The sequence below is a fragment of the Neocloeon triangulifer genome, unplaced genomic scaffold (assembly GCF_031216515.1).
Source record: "Neocloeon triangulifer isolate White Clay Creek 2 clone unplaced genomic scaffold, ASM3121651v1 ptg000013l, whole genome shotgun sequence".
Lineage (NCBI taxonomy): Eukaryota > Metazoa > Arthropoda > Insecta > Ephemeroptera > Baetidae > Neocloeon > Neocloeon triangulifer.
Genome location: NW_026775555.1, coordinates 322,165 through 337,123, shown reverse-complemented (window position 1 = coordinate 337,123; position 14,959 = coordinate 322,165). Strand labels below are relative to the sequence as shown.

The 14,959-nt window shown below is 41.7% G+C and overlaps 1 protein-coding gene across 1 annotated transcript in view; it reads right to left on the bottom strand.

Moving 5' to 3' along the window:
* The window catches only part of LOC132198734 (protein Wnt-1-like), a 34,830-nt gene that overhangs the window by 17,627 nt on the left and 2,244 nt on the right, over positions 1-14,959 (bottom strand). The window contains exon 2 of the mRNA XM_059622930.1: positions 3,380-3,515. Coding sequence (XP_059478913.1) covers positions 3,380-3,515 — 136 coding nt within the window. The remainder of the gene's footprint in view (positions 1-3,379; positions 3,516-14,959) is intronic.

Here is a 14,959-nt window from a genome sequence, read left to right as displayed (position 1 = left end):
TTATTATTATTATTAATTGTTACTAATTTTTGTGTATTGACTTAATGTAAGATGTTGTGTATTTCATTGTATCTGAATGGAGAATAAATAAATAAATAAGGTATAATTAAATTATTAGTTAAAACAATGCCATGCTCGGATTTAAAAGATGAAAAAATTTGCGGAATTCAAAATTCAAAAGAAGGAATATTTGCGGAAATTAAAGGCCGAAATTCGCGCATCAAATAATCGTGTGATTGATAATGCGGAGAATAGGACTAAAGTGGCATGGTCCTTGCTGAAAAAAAAGTGCAGGGAAAGTTGTCGAAACGGAGCGTATTAATCGGGTGGTAGTCGCCCCTTTGTAAATCGCGAACGCGCTGAATAATGCTTTTGTTGTCCCGTCGCCAATGGAGCTGGGAAATGCGTTGCATAGCCCAATTTCGCAGTCCATCTGCAATTCTAGTTTGTTTTTGTCTCTGGCTGGGGTGCAGGAAATAATAAGAGTGCTTAGTAGATTGCCGTAAAAGCGTTCAGCTGGCTTGGATGAAATTCCAATTTTCCTTGCAAAGAGAGTTGCGCCTTATATTGCTGCACCCTTAGCAGATATAGTAAATGCTTCATTCCGCGACGATGTTTTCCCCAAGTCAATGAAAAAAGCGATTGTGACTCCCTTGTTCAAAAGATGTTAAAAATTATCGGCCCATCTCCAGTTTACCAACATTTTCGAAAGTTCTTGAAAAGTGCTTTTTGTATCGTTTGTTTTATTTTTATGGATCGAATAATTTGCTGCCACGCTCGCAGCACGGGTTCATTAAGGGCAAGTGCAATGCGACTGCTCTTTTTGAGTTTATTGTAAAATTGCACCAGCAGCTTGAAAAGCAGCAAAAAGCACTTGACACCTTTTACGACCTTTCAAACGCGTTCGGAACGATTTGCGTGCCGCTGCTGCTTCGGAAGTTTGAGCTTCAAGGCGTCCGAGAGGTTGCGTTGGAGTGGCTGCGTTCCGCCTTGACCGGCCGGACGCAGGCGGTCAATTTGCGTGTCATGGACGGCAAGCTGGAGACATTTGTGTACTCTGAGGACAGTTTACTTGAAAGAGGGACTCCTCAGGGTGGTATTATTTTTCCATTTGGCTTTGACGTTTCCATTGGTGACATGCCGCTCCACGTAGCTGTCGGGTTGCTCTTAAATTACGCGGATGATTCGTCGTCCCTTTTGTTTTCCAAGACGACTTACGGCTTAATGAAAGAAGCGCAGTTGGCAGTGAATTTAATGTCAGATTTTTGCCGTGACAATTTTTTGACGCTAAATCAGACAAAGACAGTGGTGCTTAATTTTCAACTTAGGCGCCCTGTGCTAGACCGCGATAATTTTAATTTGACTTTAAATGGCAGGTTGCGGCCGTAGATGAAGTGCAGTGCCCGATTCTGCACTCGATCAGTTTTCTGACGTTTGCTTTTATCGTTGGGCGCCACGCAGGGAGTCCATATACGTCATTAACGGCTTTACGAGCGAGAGGTTAGCAACTCTTTTCAGTCGAGGCATGCAGCCTCTCAGGTTGCGGGCTGCAAAGCCAAGCATTTGCGCCGCTTTTGCGCGGACAATATCAGTGTGGACCTGCCATCCACCGACGGTCACGGGAAATATGGATGCCGAGGATTTTTTGCTGGTTCACAAATTCAAGGACGGTATCACCAAGGGTGTAAATATACGGTATCGCCCGCGTGAGTAAATGCGATCACTTTGCAATTTTTGCGTTCAAAACTCATCCCGTTATTTGCGCACCTAATTTCCACGTTGCACAGATCATCTTGAAGTTGGTCGACGCCTTCCTGGCTAGTAATTGTCTTGAAAACAGTAACGTCGTCGGCGTACTGGACGCTTATTGTCGAGTTACAGCATTTTAATTTGGGGAGGGTCGAATCAAGCGATGGACGAGGTTTTTCTGGCGCAGAAAAAAGTGGTGTGAGAGCTCTTGCGGTTGAGCGCTATTGGCGCAGTACGGAGCCTCTTTGTTCTGCGTGGCCGCTTTTCGCTCGGTTCGACTTCCTGTTTTTTTCAATATACCTCTTCAAATCATGAGAATTTTTTTGTAAATATCCACACTATTTTAAAAAAACAAGTGCAGTTCATGATTATCAGACAAGGACTAACAGTGATATTTTGGAGTGCGTTAAGTTTGTGCGTAAATTTCCTGAAAAGTTTAAACTGAATCGGGATGTTCCAGGTGTAGTAGTGCGAACTACGCGTGCTACCAGCTACGTCGACACTGATTTGTTTGTAAGGCCAAGCTCACTAAATTGCGTAAATGAGAGTCCGGAGATAATGATTGCTAGAGTATATAATAAACTACCTAATGTACTGAAAGAAATATCTGACTATGGCAACTTTGTTAAAAGTGTCAAATTTGTAATGCTGAAGTGTCAATACTATGATATGAATGAATATTGGACATGTAAATTTGAATGCCTAAATTTGGAAGAGTGAGACTCAGCTGCAGGGTTTTCGGGGGTGGTTTTCCCCTGCAGTATTTGAGGAGGGTTAGTCAAATGCTTGCCCACCCCCGCCAAATTATCAATGGCGTGCGAGCTCCCTCAATCGCTCCCTCAATTACTCACTTATTGAATGTTATAGTTAAAATTTTTTGGAGGTTTTATTTTGCTATTTTATTGACTTGTTGTAAAGACAAATTGGTGATGTATTACATATGTCTAATGCAATAAATTTTGATCTAATCTAATCTAATGGTCATGCCCAGACTTCGTTCATTTCGAAGCAGAACCCTTTGACTTGTTTGGCTGCTTTATTTAAAAAATTGCCTGTTTTGATTCGCTTAATTGGAGCCTCGATACACGACTTTTGAAAATAGTTTAGATTAGATCAAAATTTATTGCACTAGACATATATAGTACATCTCCAATTTGCCCTTACAACAGTTGAGGACTTTTGTTCATGCCCACATATTTTATAGCAAAGAAGAGTTCTTTCAACTTATTGATGAATTGTAATATTGTTGTTGTTTTTTACTCTTTTTTCTACTTGTTTGTTAAAAATGGGGCGCGTTGCAGTGAGTCACTACATCGTGGCGACGCTTCAAAAGTCAATTAAGATCAATAATTGTAAAATTAATTTAATGTAATATTCAATGTATTTGAAAAATATTTTTTCAAAATAAACAAAGAGACAAATTGGAGATGTCTAAGTCGAATGCAATAAATATTGATCTAATCTAATCTGATGATAACTTTGAATTTATGATTGATGATGTATCTCAATATGAGCAGCGATTGCTTCTGTGATATATAAATAAATATCTAATCTAATCATTTGCAACAATCATAATTTTTCCCAATTTCATGTATGCAACCAAAATTTGAATTATAAGTTATTTTCTCACCGTGAGAATGTTCTCGCTAAGGACGCACAATTCCTTCTGTCTGTCACTGAGAAAGTGCATCGTTCTGCAAACATCTTTGTAGTTGATAGGTGTGACTTCGTTGGCGCCCGGGATACTGTTTGGTAACCCTAACATCCTGGAACACGCACAAGAGAGAATTTTGTTATTCAAATGAATGATGATTGTCGCACACAAAATTAAAAATGAAGGGCAGGCTTTTTAGGGTTGGAAATAAAGTGTAATGTTGTGGGGGGCTTTAGGTTTCTGTCTGTTATGTTTTTACACTTTATTATCAATTTGCCAATGAATTAGTGTTGGCCTATGTTTATTACTTGAGTGTCTTAGAGTGCAAAACCAAAACCTCTTTCAGAAATATTAATATTTCTTGTAAAAGTATATTGAAAGCTTATTTTATTTGAAATTTTTTGTCCCAGATTTTTATCCCATTTTTTGCAATTAGTTTTTTTGTCCCAAAAGCCTTTTTTGGGGCACCAAGCCCCTCTGTGAAAGTCTCTGAATTGCGCCACACCACCACACCTGCAATTTTGTAGTGAGCCGCCTGAAGACTGTGAGATGCAACCTGCTTGACAAATGCCGCGACTCCTTGCTTGGCGTTTCTTTCATGCTGATGGTTACGTCAAATAAATTAGTGCTGAAGTTGCAGATGTTTTACAATAGCAAATTCGAGAGAGTTAATCGATTTAAAGGCATTTGTTGGGTATCCCTGGCTCGGCAGGCTCAAGTTACTTATTTGTGGTCTGATACGTCCTTTACGCATTAAGAAATCAAAGACTGGCCGGCCGACCTGCTGCGGCCACTGACGAAAATCTAGCAAGGTGAAATCCAATACAATGCACGCCGTCAGTAAAACCAGAGTAAAACCACCCGAGGTTTTTTCCTAAAGGATACGTGCCGTGAAGTTTTAGGAGCGCGGGCCCTGAGAGCAGAGCATTGATGCGTCGTAAAGATTGTAAAAGGGCCTAGCAATTAAATTAGATTTCCAGCTTTTGATGAAATAGGGTGTTTTGTGAGTTGTGTGTTAACGGAGATCTTGGAACACGATTAGAATTTTTTAATAAAGAGATACTCATATCTCATATTTCCTTCACTTTTAGAAAGAGCTTTGTCCAATGGAAAGTAATGGGAATCAATTAAATAGCGGGAAGTAAACAATGTGATGTAACAATTTGGGCAAATAAATAATATATATAACAAGAAATAAATAATATATCTTTTAAACTGTCAATCTATAAGACGAGAACTTCGTAATTCCAGGACAATTTTGTAATAATTAATATCATTAAAGATTACATTAAATCAAAATTTATTGCATAAATTGCATTAGACACATATACAGTACTCTAATATCTCTTTACAAAACTGCAAGTCAGTCATAATAGCAATATAAAAAAAATGTCTAATTTATCATTAAGTGAATGAGGGAGCTCGCACGCCATTAATAATTAGGCGGGGGTGGGCAAGCATATATTTTACTAACCCTCCTCACTTTCCACAGGGGAAAACTCTGTAAAATTGTTAAATTTAAGCAATAAAATTTGCATCTCCACTCTCCAGTATTTCAAAAAGCAGCCATTGGACGTATGGAAAAAGTTCAGAATCAAATTCCAACCTCCAAGTCTCAATAAGTACATTTTAAGAGTAATAAATTTACTGACATTTTCTGACTGTCTTGAATTTAACTCTCTACTTTTGAAAATATAATTTGTGAACTAATATCAGATCTGCTGAAAGTGAATTCAGCCGTTTAAGGAAATTTCACATAAAAATTTTGCACAAACTCGTCCATCCATAAAAAACAAAAGTGGGAGTCGCGTTTATGCAAATGAAAAGAGAATGGTTCGAGAGGCAGCTGGAACTCGCGCGCCGGATGACCAGGCTGGACCACGCGAAGAGTTGAGTAAGTGTGCGGAGGAGGATAGATGGATAGATCGTGAATATGAGAGGCTGAGATGAAAGGCGGCACGGGGCCATAAATCGGAGCAGACGGTGGTACAGTTCGGTAAATATTTAAAGGCCAATGGCAATTACTAACTAGCTGCTGAACATTGAGTGTCTCGGCAGCTTCCACCGCCTGCCAATCAACACACGCACATGCCGCTGATTGATGCGTTACATCGCCTTTGAAAGATGGAGAGAAAAAATTAAAACGGCCCGGCGTGTTTTGGTTGTCCGCCTGCTCTTCCCCACCAAAAGTGACGAAGAATGCGAAGAAAAAATTGTAGAGGAGAACAATCAATTAGCATTTGTTTGTGCGATAGTAACTGTTGCTCGATGGAAATTGCTCATACATAATAATGTTTTGATTCATCGCCTACAGGTCTTTCGCATAGTACGTAAAACAGAGTGGGCATGGTGGAATCTTGCTGAAATTCTGCCGCCAATAACCACCGCGATTATATTCGATAAAAAGAATGAGGAAAAATAATGCTATTCTTGGCAATCAAACCAAATGGAGTAAAACTGTAAAGTTTGGATAGCAATTAATAATAAGAGCAGATAATTGGTTTGATAGAGTCTTCACTAAAATCTTATTTTATTACTGCTTTAATTATTAGATGAGATTAATCAAAGTTTATTGCATTAGACATATATCGACCATATCCATTTTGCCTTTAAAGGTCACTATAATAATAATTTAGTATAACCAATAAACCAATCCATTTTTTAACATCAAGTGATTGAGGGAGCTCGCAAACCTTTAATAAATTGGCGGGGTAGGCCATATAAGAATTTGAAAAGTTTGTCAGTATTGGTGGCGGAAATCTAAAATTTGTAATTGATTGTAATTTGGAATTAAAATAATAAGTTTTACTGCAACAGTTTTTCTTATCTTACGTGCAGTAATCCACGTAAAATCTCTTTTATAAGCAATTCTATTCTATAATCATAGTTTAGAGCTATTTAAGTCTTCTCCTCAGTTTGGGCTACCACGCTACCAGCATTAAATTATGTTGCAAATAATAATATGTATGCAATATTCCTTGAATAAAAATATTAATTTTCACAATCAACAATAATTAGCAATAAATAAATTTAATAAGTCTCATTTAAGTCAATAAAGAGTAATAATGATAATAAATAAAATTTATTCTGAATCTATCCAAAAATATGTCTCATGACTAACCATTGAAGTGATTGAGGGTGCCTATTGATACCTTTATTCATAAAGATATCTCACATATCTCTTGAAATGTTTAGCCTAATCAAGTCAAGGTTGGTTAGATTAGATCAAAATTTATTGCATTAGACATATATAGTGTGTCTTAAAGATATTATAACATTTTATAACATGTTATAACATGATAATATTATACAATGAGCGCAAATTTCCGACGATTTTGCCGCGCAGCGCCGCTTTACCCGGTAGGGCACCCCATTTCAACCACCCGTATTCGCCCGATTTTTGATTGGGGCCCCGCCGGGCCCGCGCGGGCCCAATACGTCTTTTTCCCTTTCCGGCTTTACCGCTCGGCCGCTATCCGAGCGAGAAGGATGGCGTTGGCACCGTTCGACGCGCGATTAAATTTGCTAATTCGACGTCGTCGTTCTTTTTTCGCTCACGACCTTCCTTCCCACCTTAAATTCAGGGTTTTTCGCGAAATTCGCAAAAAAATGCATTTTTTTCGCATTAAAGTGCGAAAACGGCCGACTGAAAAAAATCGGATCAAACAGGCAATCACGTCCGCGGTGGCCCCTGACGTGCCCTACATCCTCCCGGGTCGAACCGATTTTTCCGATTTTTTCCCCAGGTTTACCGCCACCCCGAAGGGTGAAAAAACCGGTTTTTTCGAGAAATTACATTGCGAAAAGTCAAAAATCCTGACCAAGTAAATCAGCCAGCTGTGCGCCTTCGCGAGACGCGTCCGAATCACCATAGGACCCTGGGTCGCAAACCCATAGCAAAAAAGCCATTAGGTTTTCGAATTTCTGAAAATCCACCTTCCAATGTTAATCTTATGGGAGAACGGGCGAGCAGACGCCGGCGGCCGCCGCGGCCGTTCCCGTGGTCGGATTTTCGTTTTTCGCGCACCAATATGAAGCTAATTTTTGGGCCGATTTATCCAGGGGTCGCCCGACCCCGCCGCGGCCGAATTGCTGATTTTTCGGCAAAAAATCTTTTCTTATGGGATTTAGCATGGGTTTTCGCTCGACGCGAATCGGGTCGCTCGAGGCGGGCCCACGGCCGAAATTCGTCACCCGCGGCCGAATTCGGCCGGCCGCTAATGAAATGAGCACGAATCGCGGGGTTCCGGCGAATTTTATTAACACGCGGCGCCTCCGAGTTTCGTCCGACGCTTCGTTAACTTGCGGCCTGTGTTATTCTTATGGGGGAAAAAAGCAAACGCGCGAGGCCGCCGCGGCCGTTCTACTGGACGGATTTTCGTTTTTTAAACACCAAAATGAAGCTAATTTTTGGGACGATTTTTCAAGGGGGCGCCCGGTCCCGCCGGGGCAGAATTGTCGATTTTTCGGCAAAAAAATTCCCTTATGGAATTTAACATGCGCTTTTGCTGCGGGCGAGACGTAATGATCGCCGCGGGCCCAACGTGGCCCCCCAGGGGGCCCCCAGGGCAAAAATTCGTCACCCGCGGCCGAATTCGGCCGGCCGCTGATGAAATAAGCATAGATCGCGGTGTTCCGAGGAATTTTATTAACACGCGGCGCCTCCGAGTTTCGTCCGTCGCTTCGTCAACTCGCGCGGCCTGTGTTATTCTTATGGGAGAAAAAAGCAAACGCCGGAGGCCGCCGCGACCTTTCTACTGGACGGATTTTCGTTTTTTAAAAAGCAAAATGAAGCTAATTTTTGGGCCGATTATTCAAGGGGTCGCCCGGGCCCGCCGGGGCCGAATTGCCGATTATTCGGCAAAAACATTTTCTTATGGGATTTAGCATGGGTTTTCGCTCGACGCGAGTCGGGTCGCTCGACGCGGGCCCTGGGCGGCCCACCTGCGGTCCCACGGCCGAAGTTCGTCACCCGCGGCCGAATTCGGCCGGCCGCCGATGAAATAAGCACGAATCGCGGGGTTCCGGCGAATTTTATTAACACGCGGCGCCTCCGAGTTTCGTCCGTCGCTTCGCTAACTCGCGGCCTGTGTTATTCTTATGGGGGAAAAAAGCAAACGCGCGAGGCCGCCGCGGCCGTTCTACTGGACGGATTTTCGATTTTTCAAAACCAAATTGAAGCTAATTTTTGGGCCGATTTTTATGAGGGGACGCCAGGCTCCGCCGGGGTCGAATTGCCGATTTTTCGGCAGAAATTTTTTCTTATGGGATTTAACATGCGCTTTTGCTTCGCACGAGACGTAATGATTGCCGCGGGCCCAAGGTGGCCCCCCGTGGGCCCCCAGGCAAGAATTCGTCACCCGCGGCCGAATTCGGCCGACGGCGGTGGTAAAATGCATAAAAGCGAGTTTTTAGTGAATTTTCATGCGAATTCTCGGCTTATGGGATTTTACATGTGTTTGCGCTCGGCAAGGGTCGGAACGGCCGCCGCGGGCCCCCGACGGCCCCCACTGACCCCACGAGGTGAAATTAGGCCCCGGCGGCCTAATTCCGCCCGCGGCGGATGCAAAATGCATGAATCACGGGGTTCTGAGCTTTAACATTAAAATGCGGCGCCTCGGAGTTTCGTCCGACGATTTCATAACTCGCGGCCTGTGTTATTCTTATGGGGCAAAATAGCAAACGCGCGAGGCCGCCGCGCGCGTTCTAATGGACGGATTTTCGATTTTTAAAAAACATAATGAAGCTAATTTTTGGGCGGATTTTTCAAGGGATCGCCCGGGCCCGCCGAGGCCGAGTTGCCGATTTTTCGGCAAAAAATTCGGCTCATGGGATTTAGCACGCGTTTTCGCTCGCGATGAGACGCACTGATCGCCGCTGGCCCAAGGCGGCCCCCCAGTGGCCCCCGAGCCGAAATTCATAACCCGCGGCCGAATAAGGTCAATTGCGGTTGGAAAATACATAAAGAGTTAGAGTCAGCAGAATGTTTAAAATAAATTGACACGGTGGAACTTTCCGCTGCTTTCACCAATGCGCCCGTGTTAATTTTTTGTTTCAGATTTATCAAAGCACATTTCTACTGATTTGCATTTACATTGAAAAAAATATGCGCACAATTTATTCCCGCGTGTCATACAATTGCACGCGCCATCTCTGACCACCATGGGGTGATCCAAATTTAATTTTAAACTTTTTTTACTAATTCAATTCAAATGGCACGGCCGTCTTTCCCGCGGTCGCGGCAATGACGCGCGCGTTCCAATGTGTTTCCCGCGGGTTAAAATCACACGCGCTACGATGCTGCTACAGGGTGCTCCAAAGCTAACTATTAAAATTTTTGATAAAACTTTCCAATTAATTACGCTATACAATTAATGGACATTTCTTATGTAAATTAAAGATCATGGCCCATTGTAGGGTGTTCCAAAGTTCAAATGGGAAATTTTATATGGGCAAGAAAATATTGATGCCCAACAGTTTCATGCCGTTTTTGCAAGTGCTATAAGGGGTCAATTGCCCAGTATAGGGTGCTCCAAAACGAAACCTTTAAAATTTAGTAAGGCTTTCAAGTGCATTAACATCGAGGGCCTTGCGAGGGGTTTTAAGGTTCATGAGGGAAGGTTGCCCAGTATAGGGTGTTCCAAAACAAAGTATGAAAATTTCTTGGGGGCGTTTCAAGTAAATTACAACCGACGATTTCACGAGGGGTTCGCATGTAAATCAGGAGTAATTACAAGGTAAAGGGTGTTCCAAAATGGGCTTCAAAATCTTTTTAAGGGGTTTCAAATAAATTGTGCCCCACGGTTTCACGCGGCTTCTGCAAGAAAATAAGGGTTAGTTATCCAGTATAAGGGTGTTTCAAAGCAAACATTATCAAAATTTAAAAAGCTTAAAAGTGATATACAACCACGAGGGTTCCATGCGCGTTTCGCAAGTTCACGCTGAAGGGCTGACGACGCTAGGGTGTTCCAATGCTGACTTTGAGGACTTTTCATTCCTTTGAAGGAGACATGCTTTTAAGGGTTCCACAAGGGTGTGCAATTAAATAAGGGGTAATTATCCAGTACAGGGTGTTCCAAAATGAACTTTGGATATTTTATAAGGGGCTCGCAACTACGTTGAAACCAAGGATCTTACGATGGGTAACAAAGTCAATAAGGGGTAATTGCCCGGTCTAGGGTGTTCCAAAGCAAACTTTGAAATCTTTTGAAAGTTTTCAAGGCTTTTACAAACCAAGGGGTCCACGCGGGTTCCCCAAGGCCCCGGGTTGAATGCCCACTACAGGGTGTTCCAATGCTGACTCTGAGGGTTTTTGATTTCATTCAATTTAACTTTCTCCCGAGGGTTTCCCGCGCGGTTTGCACGTTCCCGCGGGTTGAGGGGCCTGCGTAGGGTGTTCCAATGCCAACTTTGAGGGGGTTTTGATTACTTTGGAGACGACTATCCCCCATAGTTTCCCGCGCTTTTTGCACCAAGCCGACGCTTCGTTAACTACTACAGAGGGTTCGTCGGCTTAAACTCTGGCCGATTTCGCAACTTTCGGGCCGATTAGACTCGCGCGGGTTTCCCGCGCATTCCTTGACCTTCCACCCTTCAACTTATAGCCTATAGAGTGTTCCAAATTGATTCTTTACGATGATTTTTACCTTTTTTCTCGTTTTTCTCGTTTTAAACCTTATTTTCTTTCTTTTTCTCCGATTTAATTGAAATTTAAAATTAAAAAGTAAAATTAAAAATGGAGTCCCACAACAACATTCCGAAAATGCTTGCGTTTAACGCAAGCGCTTTAGCGCTTGTGGTTCAAGAAATATTTACTTTGCATCGGTCAAAAATATTTATAGCGATCTTTAGAATAAGCCAGTAATGCAGAATGCAGAGAGCATGTAATACAAATATATATGATAATTTTTTCCCTTCAGTAATTTAGGCTGCAGTGCGGCGAGTAGTCGGGTATTTAACGCATGGTAAATCCTCCGCTATGAGTCTCAGTGACTTATTCTTAAGCACTGTGTGCCTATTTTTGTCCCAACAAATGTTTTTTAATTGATGTAAGATGTTGTGTATTTCATTGTATTTCATACATGGGTGCGCTCAACAATTTTGCGCTCGCGCTCGCGCTCGCGATCACTGGCAACAATGCGCTCGCGCTCTGCGCTCGCGCTCAAGATTTTGAAAATGTTGCGCTCGCGCTCTGCGCTCGCGCTCAAATTTTTAAAAAGTCTTGCGCTCACGCTTTGCGCTCAAAAATATTTTACCCAAAGAAAAAGTGCGACTTTTAAGACAATTTTTTAATATAACAAAAAATACACCGGCAATTGTAAATGATAAAGTTTCAGTTAAATCACCAAAATTGGGATCAGTTTTGAAGTTTTTGGTATAAAAACACTGTTTTTCATTACAATTTTTGATCAAATTCGGGAATTTTTACTTTTGGTTTGAGCGCAATTGAGCGCTGCGCTCAGCGACCAATGCGCTCGCGCTCTGCGCTCGCGCTCACGATTTTGAAAATCGTGCGATCGCGCTCTGCGCTCGCGCTCATGAGCGCAGAGCGCGAGCGCAGATCGCAGAGCGCAAAGTGCGCTCTGCCCATGTATGTTGTATTTGAATGGGGAGAATAATAAATAACAATATAGCAAAATTTTTAGTGACCTAGTCTAGCATTTAAAAAAAATTATTCATATAGATCTCGCCCACAAAAATAATGCTAGACAAACAAATTGAGTGGCAGAATCCTTTAGATCTTTTCTTAACCAGATTCTGCTGACATGTTATAAATAAAATTTGTTTTTCCCTACTCGTCGCGTCAGCACTATAAGCCGCCTAGTATGATCATCTACTTTCAAGAGTTTCCCTTTCATCGCGCTTACAATCTAATATGCAAAACCGTGAACGACAAAAACAATAGAGCAGCGCGTTTGCTCATGAAATAGGATATCGCAGACCGTGACCGAAACTGGTAGAGCCATTTGTTTTTGAATAAAAACAATTTAATTTCCCTTCGGCAGGGTGCACTTCCAGAGGGGTGGAAAACGGCCGCAGTCACTCCTATTTTCAAGAGTGGGAAAAAGTGCTGCCTTGATAATTATCGCCTCATAAGTGTAACTTCATTAGTCCGAAAATTTTTAGAAAGGTGCGTGCGAGACAGGGTTGAAAATTTTATAAATGAGAGCAAAATTATTCCCGACTGTCAACATGGGTGTACACAAAAGCGGTTTTATCGTTCAAGGCTTTGTAGTTTCTGGTCTTTACAATGAAAGATGAATCATCTGCGAACAAGATATGAGCGGTGACAATGATTTTTAAGGGCATATCATTAGGTAGGAGGAGTAGCCAAAAGGGCCCAATACTGTTCCTTGTGGAACGCCAATCGAAACATTTTCCATTGTTGACTCAAATAATTTTTGCTCGCCATTTTCACCCCCACACCAAAAAGTTGAACAAGTTGTTTTCTACCTGTAAGAATAAAGGACTTAACCATAGGAGGGATACACATCATCAATTCCAATTTTTTTCAGTTTTGCAAGCAGTATTTCGGGAACAACACACCCAAAGGCATTAGAAAAGTCATACAGAATCACATTGATTTTTTCTCTATTTTCCAACGAATCGTAGATTTCGGACACTAACTTAAAAAGTGCAGTCACTGTGCTCCTGCCTTTTCGAAAACCGTGCTGCTCATCAGCAAGGAGATTGTTTTCAGCTTTCAATTCTTTTTAGAGGAAACATTTCTCAAATACTTTTGCTACAGAAGATATTAAGGCTATTGGGCGATAACTACTAGCATCGGATTTCTCACCCTTCTTTTTATACAATGGCTTGATTACAGTTAATTTTAGCACTTCCGGGAATTTAACAGTGCTATTGCATTAGACATATGTAATATTAGACATATCTCCAATTTGTCTTTACAATAAGTCAATAAAAACAGCATTAAAAAAAAACATCCAAAATTTTTCTAATGTAACATTCAGTAATTGAGGGATCTCGCACGCCATTAATAATTTGGCGGGGGTGGGCAAGCATTTGAATAACCCTCCTCGCTTACTACAGGGGAAAACCAACCCCGAAATCCCTATGGTTGAGGTTCACTGTGTTAAGTTTAAGCACTTAAATGCGTCAGAGTGAATGAATCAGTTTGGAGAGGGCAGAATGAGAATTGCCCATCTTATTATTGTTTACGCCGAGAAACTTCTATATAATATAGTCTAAAAGCAGATACGATCGAAGTGACCGCCTGCGTTTCAAATTTAAAAAAAAAACGTTTGCTCTCTTGCTTTTGAAGAGAGGGCGCGCGGTTTGAGAAGACAATGATCAGCTCGGATGCTGATGCCGCTTGAACAAGCTCCCCAATGGGCAATTCAATACAAATTGTCTTCAAGCTCTGCCCATAACTATCCAAACATTCAGACACGGCCCATAAGGCACGCTTCCCAGCCGGGGTCGTAATATCTATATAGTTATATGTCCGAAGGAAATGTGATGAGACTTTCCCTGATCAGCGTTCGATAAGCACCGTCCTATTATTCTGGCTGGCGGCTCTCGGCGGCAGATGACCGTTGCCGCCGCCACTGAAAGCCCCTGATCGTTCTGCAACCCCGCATTGACGCCAGCCTTGCTCGCAAAACCTTATGGCCCGTAAGTTTCCGTCGCGGTGCACACATCGGTACGTCCCCCTGCGGCACTACCTTGTGACTGAGAGAGAAGGATGCGAACGCACACGCTCGAATGGATGAAGATTAAATGCAGCCGTATCACGCATTTTCAGGACAAATAAATATTGTAGAGCTCTTTTTATGGAAATGAAGAGATCGGGCTTATCCCCCTTCGCAGAAAATTGTTTTTTATTCAAAAACAAATGATGGCTCTACCAGCTTCGGTCACGGTCTGCGACCCTATTGCATGAGCAAATACTCTGCTCGCTGACTTATACAAGAAAATTAGAAAAAGATGGTTTTTATTTTATTCTTGAGGGAGGAGCATTCATGATTTCTGTTTAAGGCAATTTGGAAATGCATTATCTAATGGTCTAACGCTATAAATTTTGATCATAATCTGATAAACTCCATACTTGATTGTGATGTAACAATTTGGACAAATAAACAACAATAATAGTTTTTTGAGCATATGGATTCAATGTTATATTGTTTTTCTCTTCAGTTTTTACTTTTTTGTACTTGCAAATGGGGCGCGTCGCAATGAGTAACTACATCGTGGCGCCGTCTCATAAGTCAATAATAATAATAACTCCATAGCTCAAATTACTTGCTACTGAGCAATAAAAATATCTTTCATGCATGTAAAACCGCCCCAGATAACAATGAGTAGTATTTTGATAAACTTTTAAGGAAGTATGTAAAGAACAAAAATAGTTTTGATCTAATACAAATCGATCTAAGGTTATTTAACTTATTTATAATTTTGATTTTATTAGTTGGTCCTCAAAGGAAAATAATGGCTGCTGGCTATGTACGATACCTTTTTCCTGTTATCTTTGCTACCTATATCTACACTGAAAAATAAACTTGACAGATTAAGAAGTCTTAAATTCAAATACAA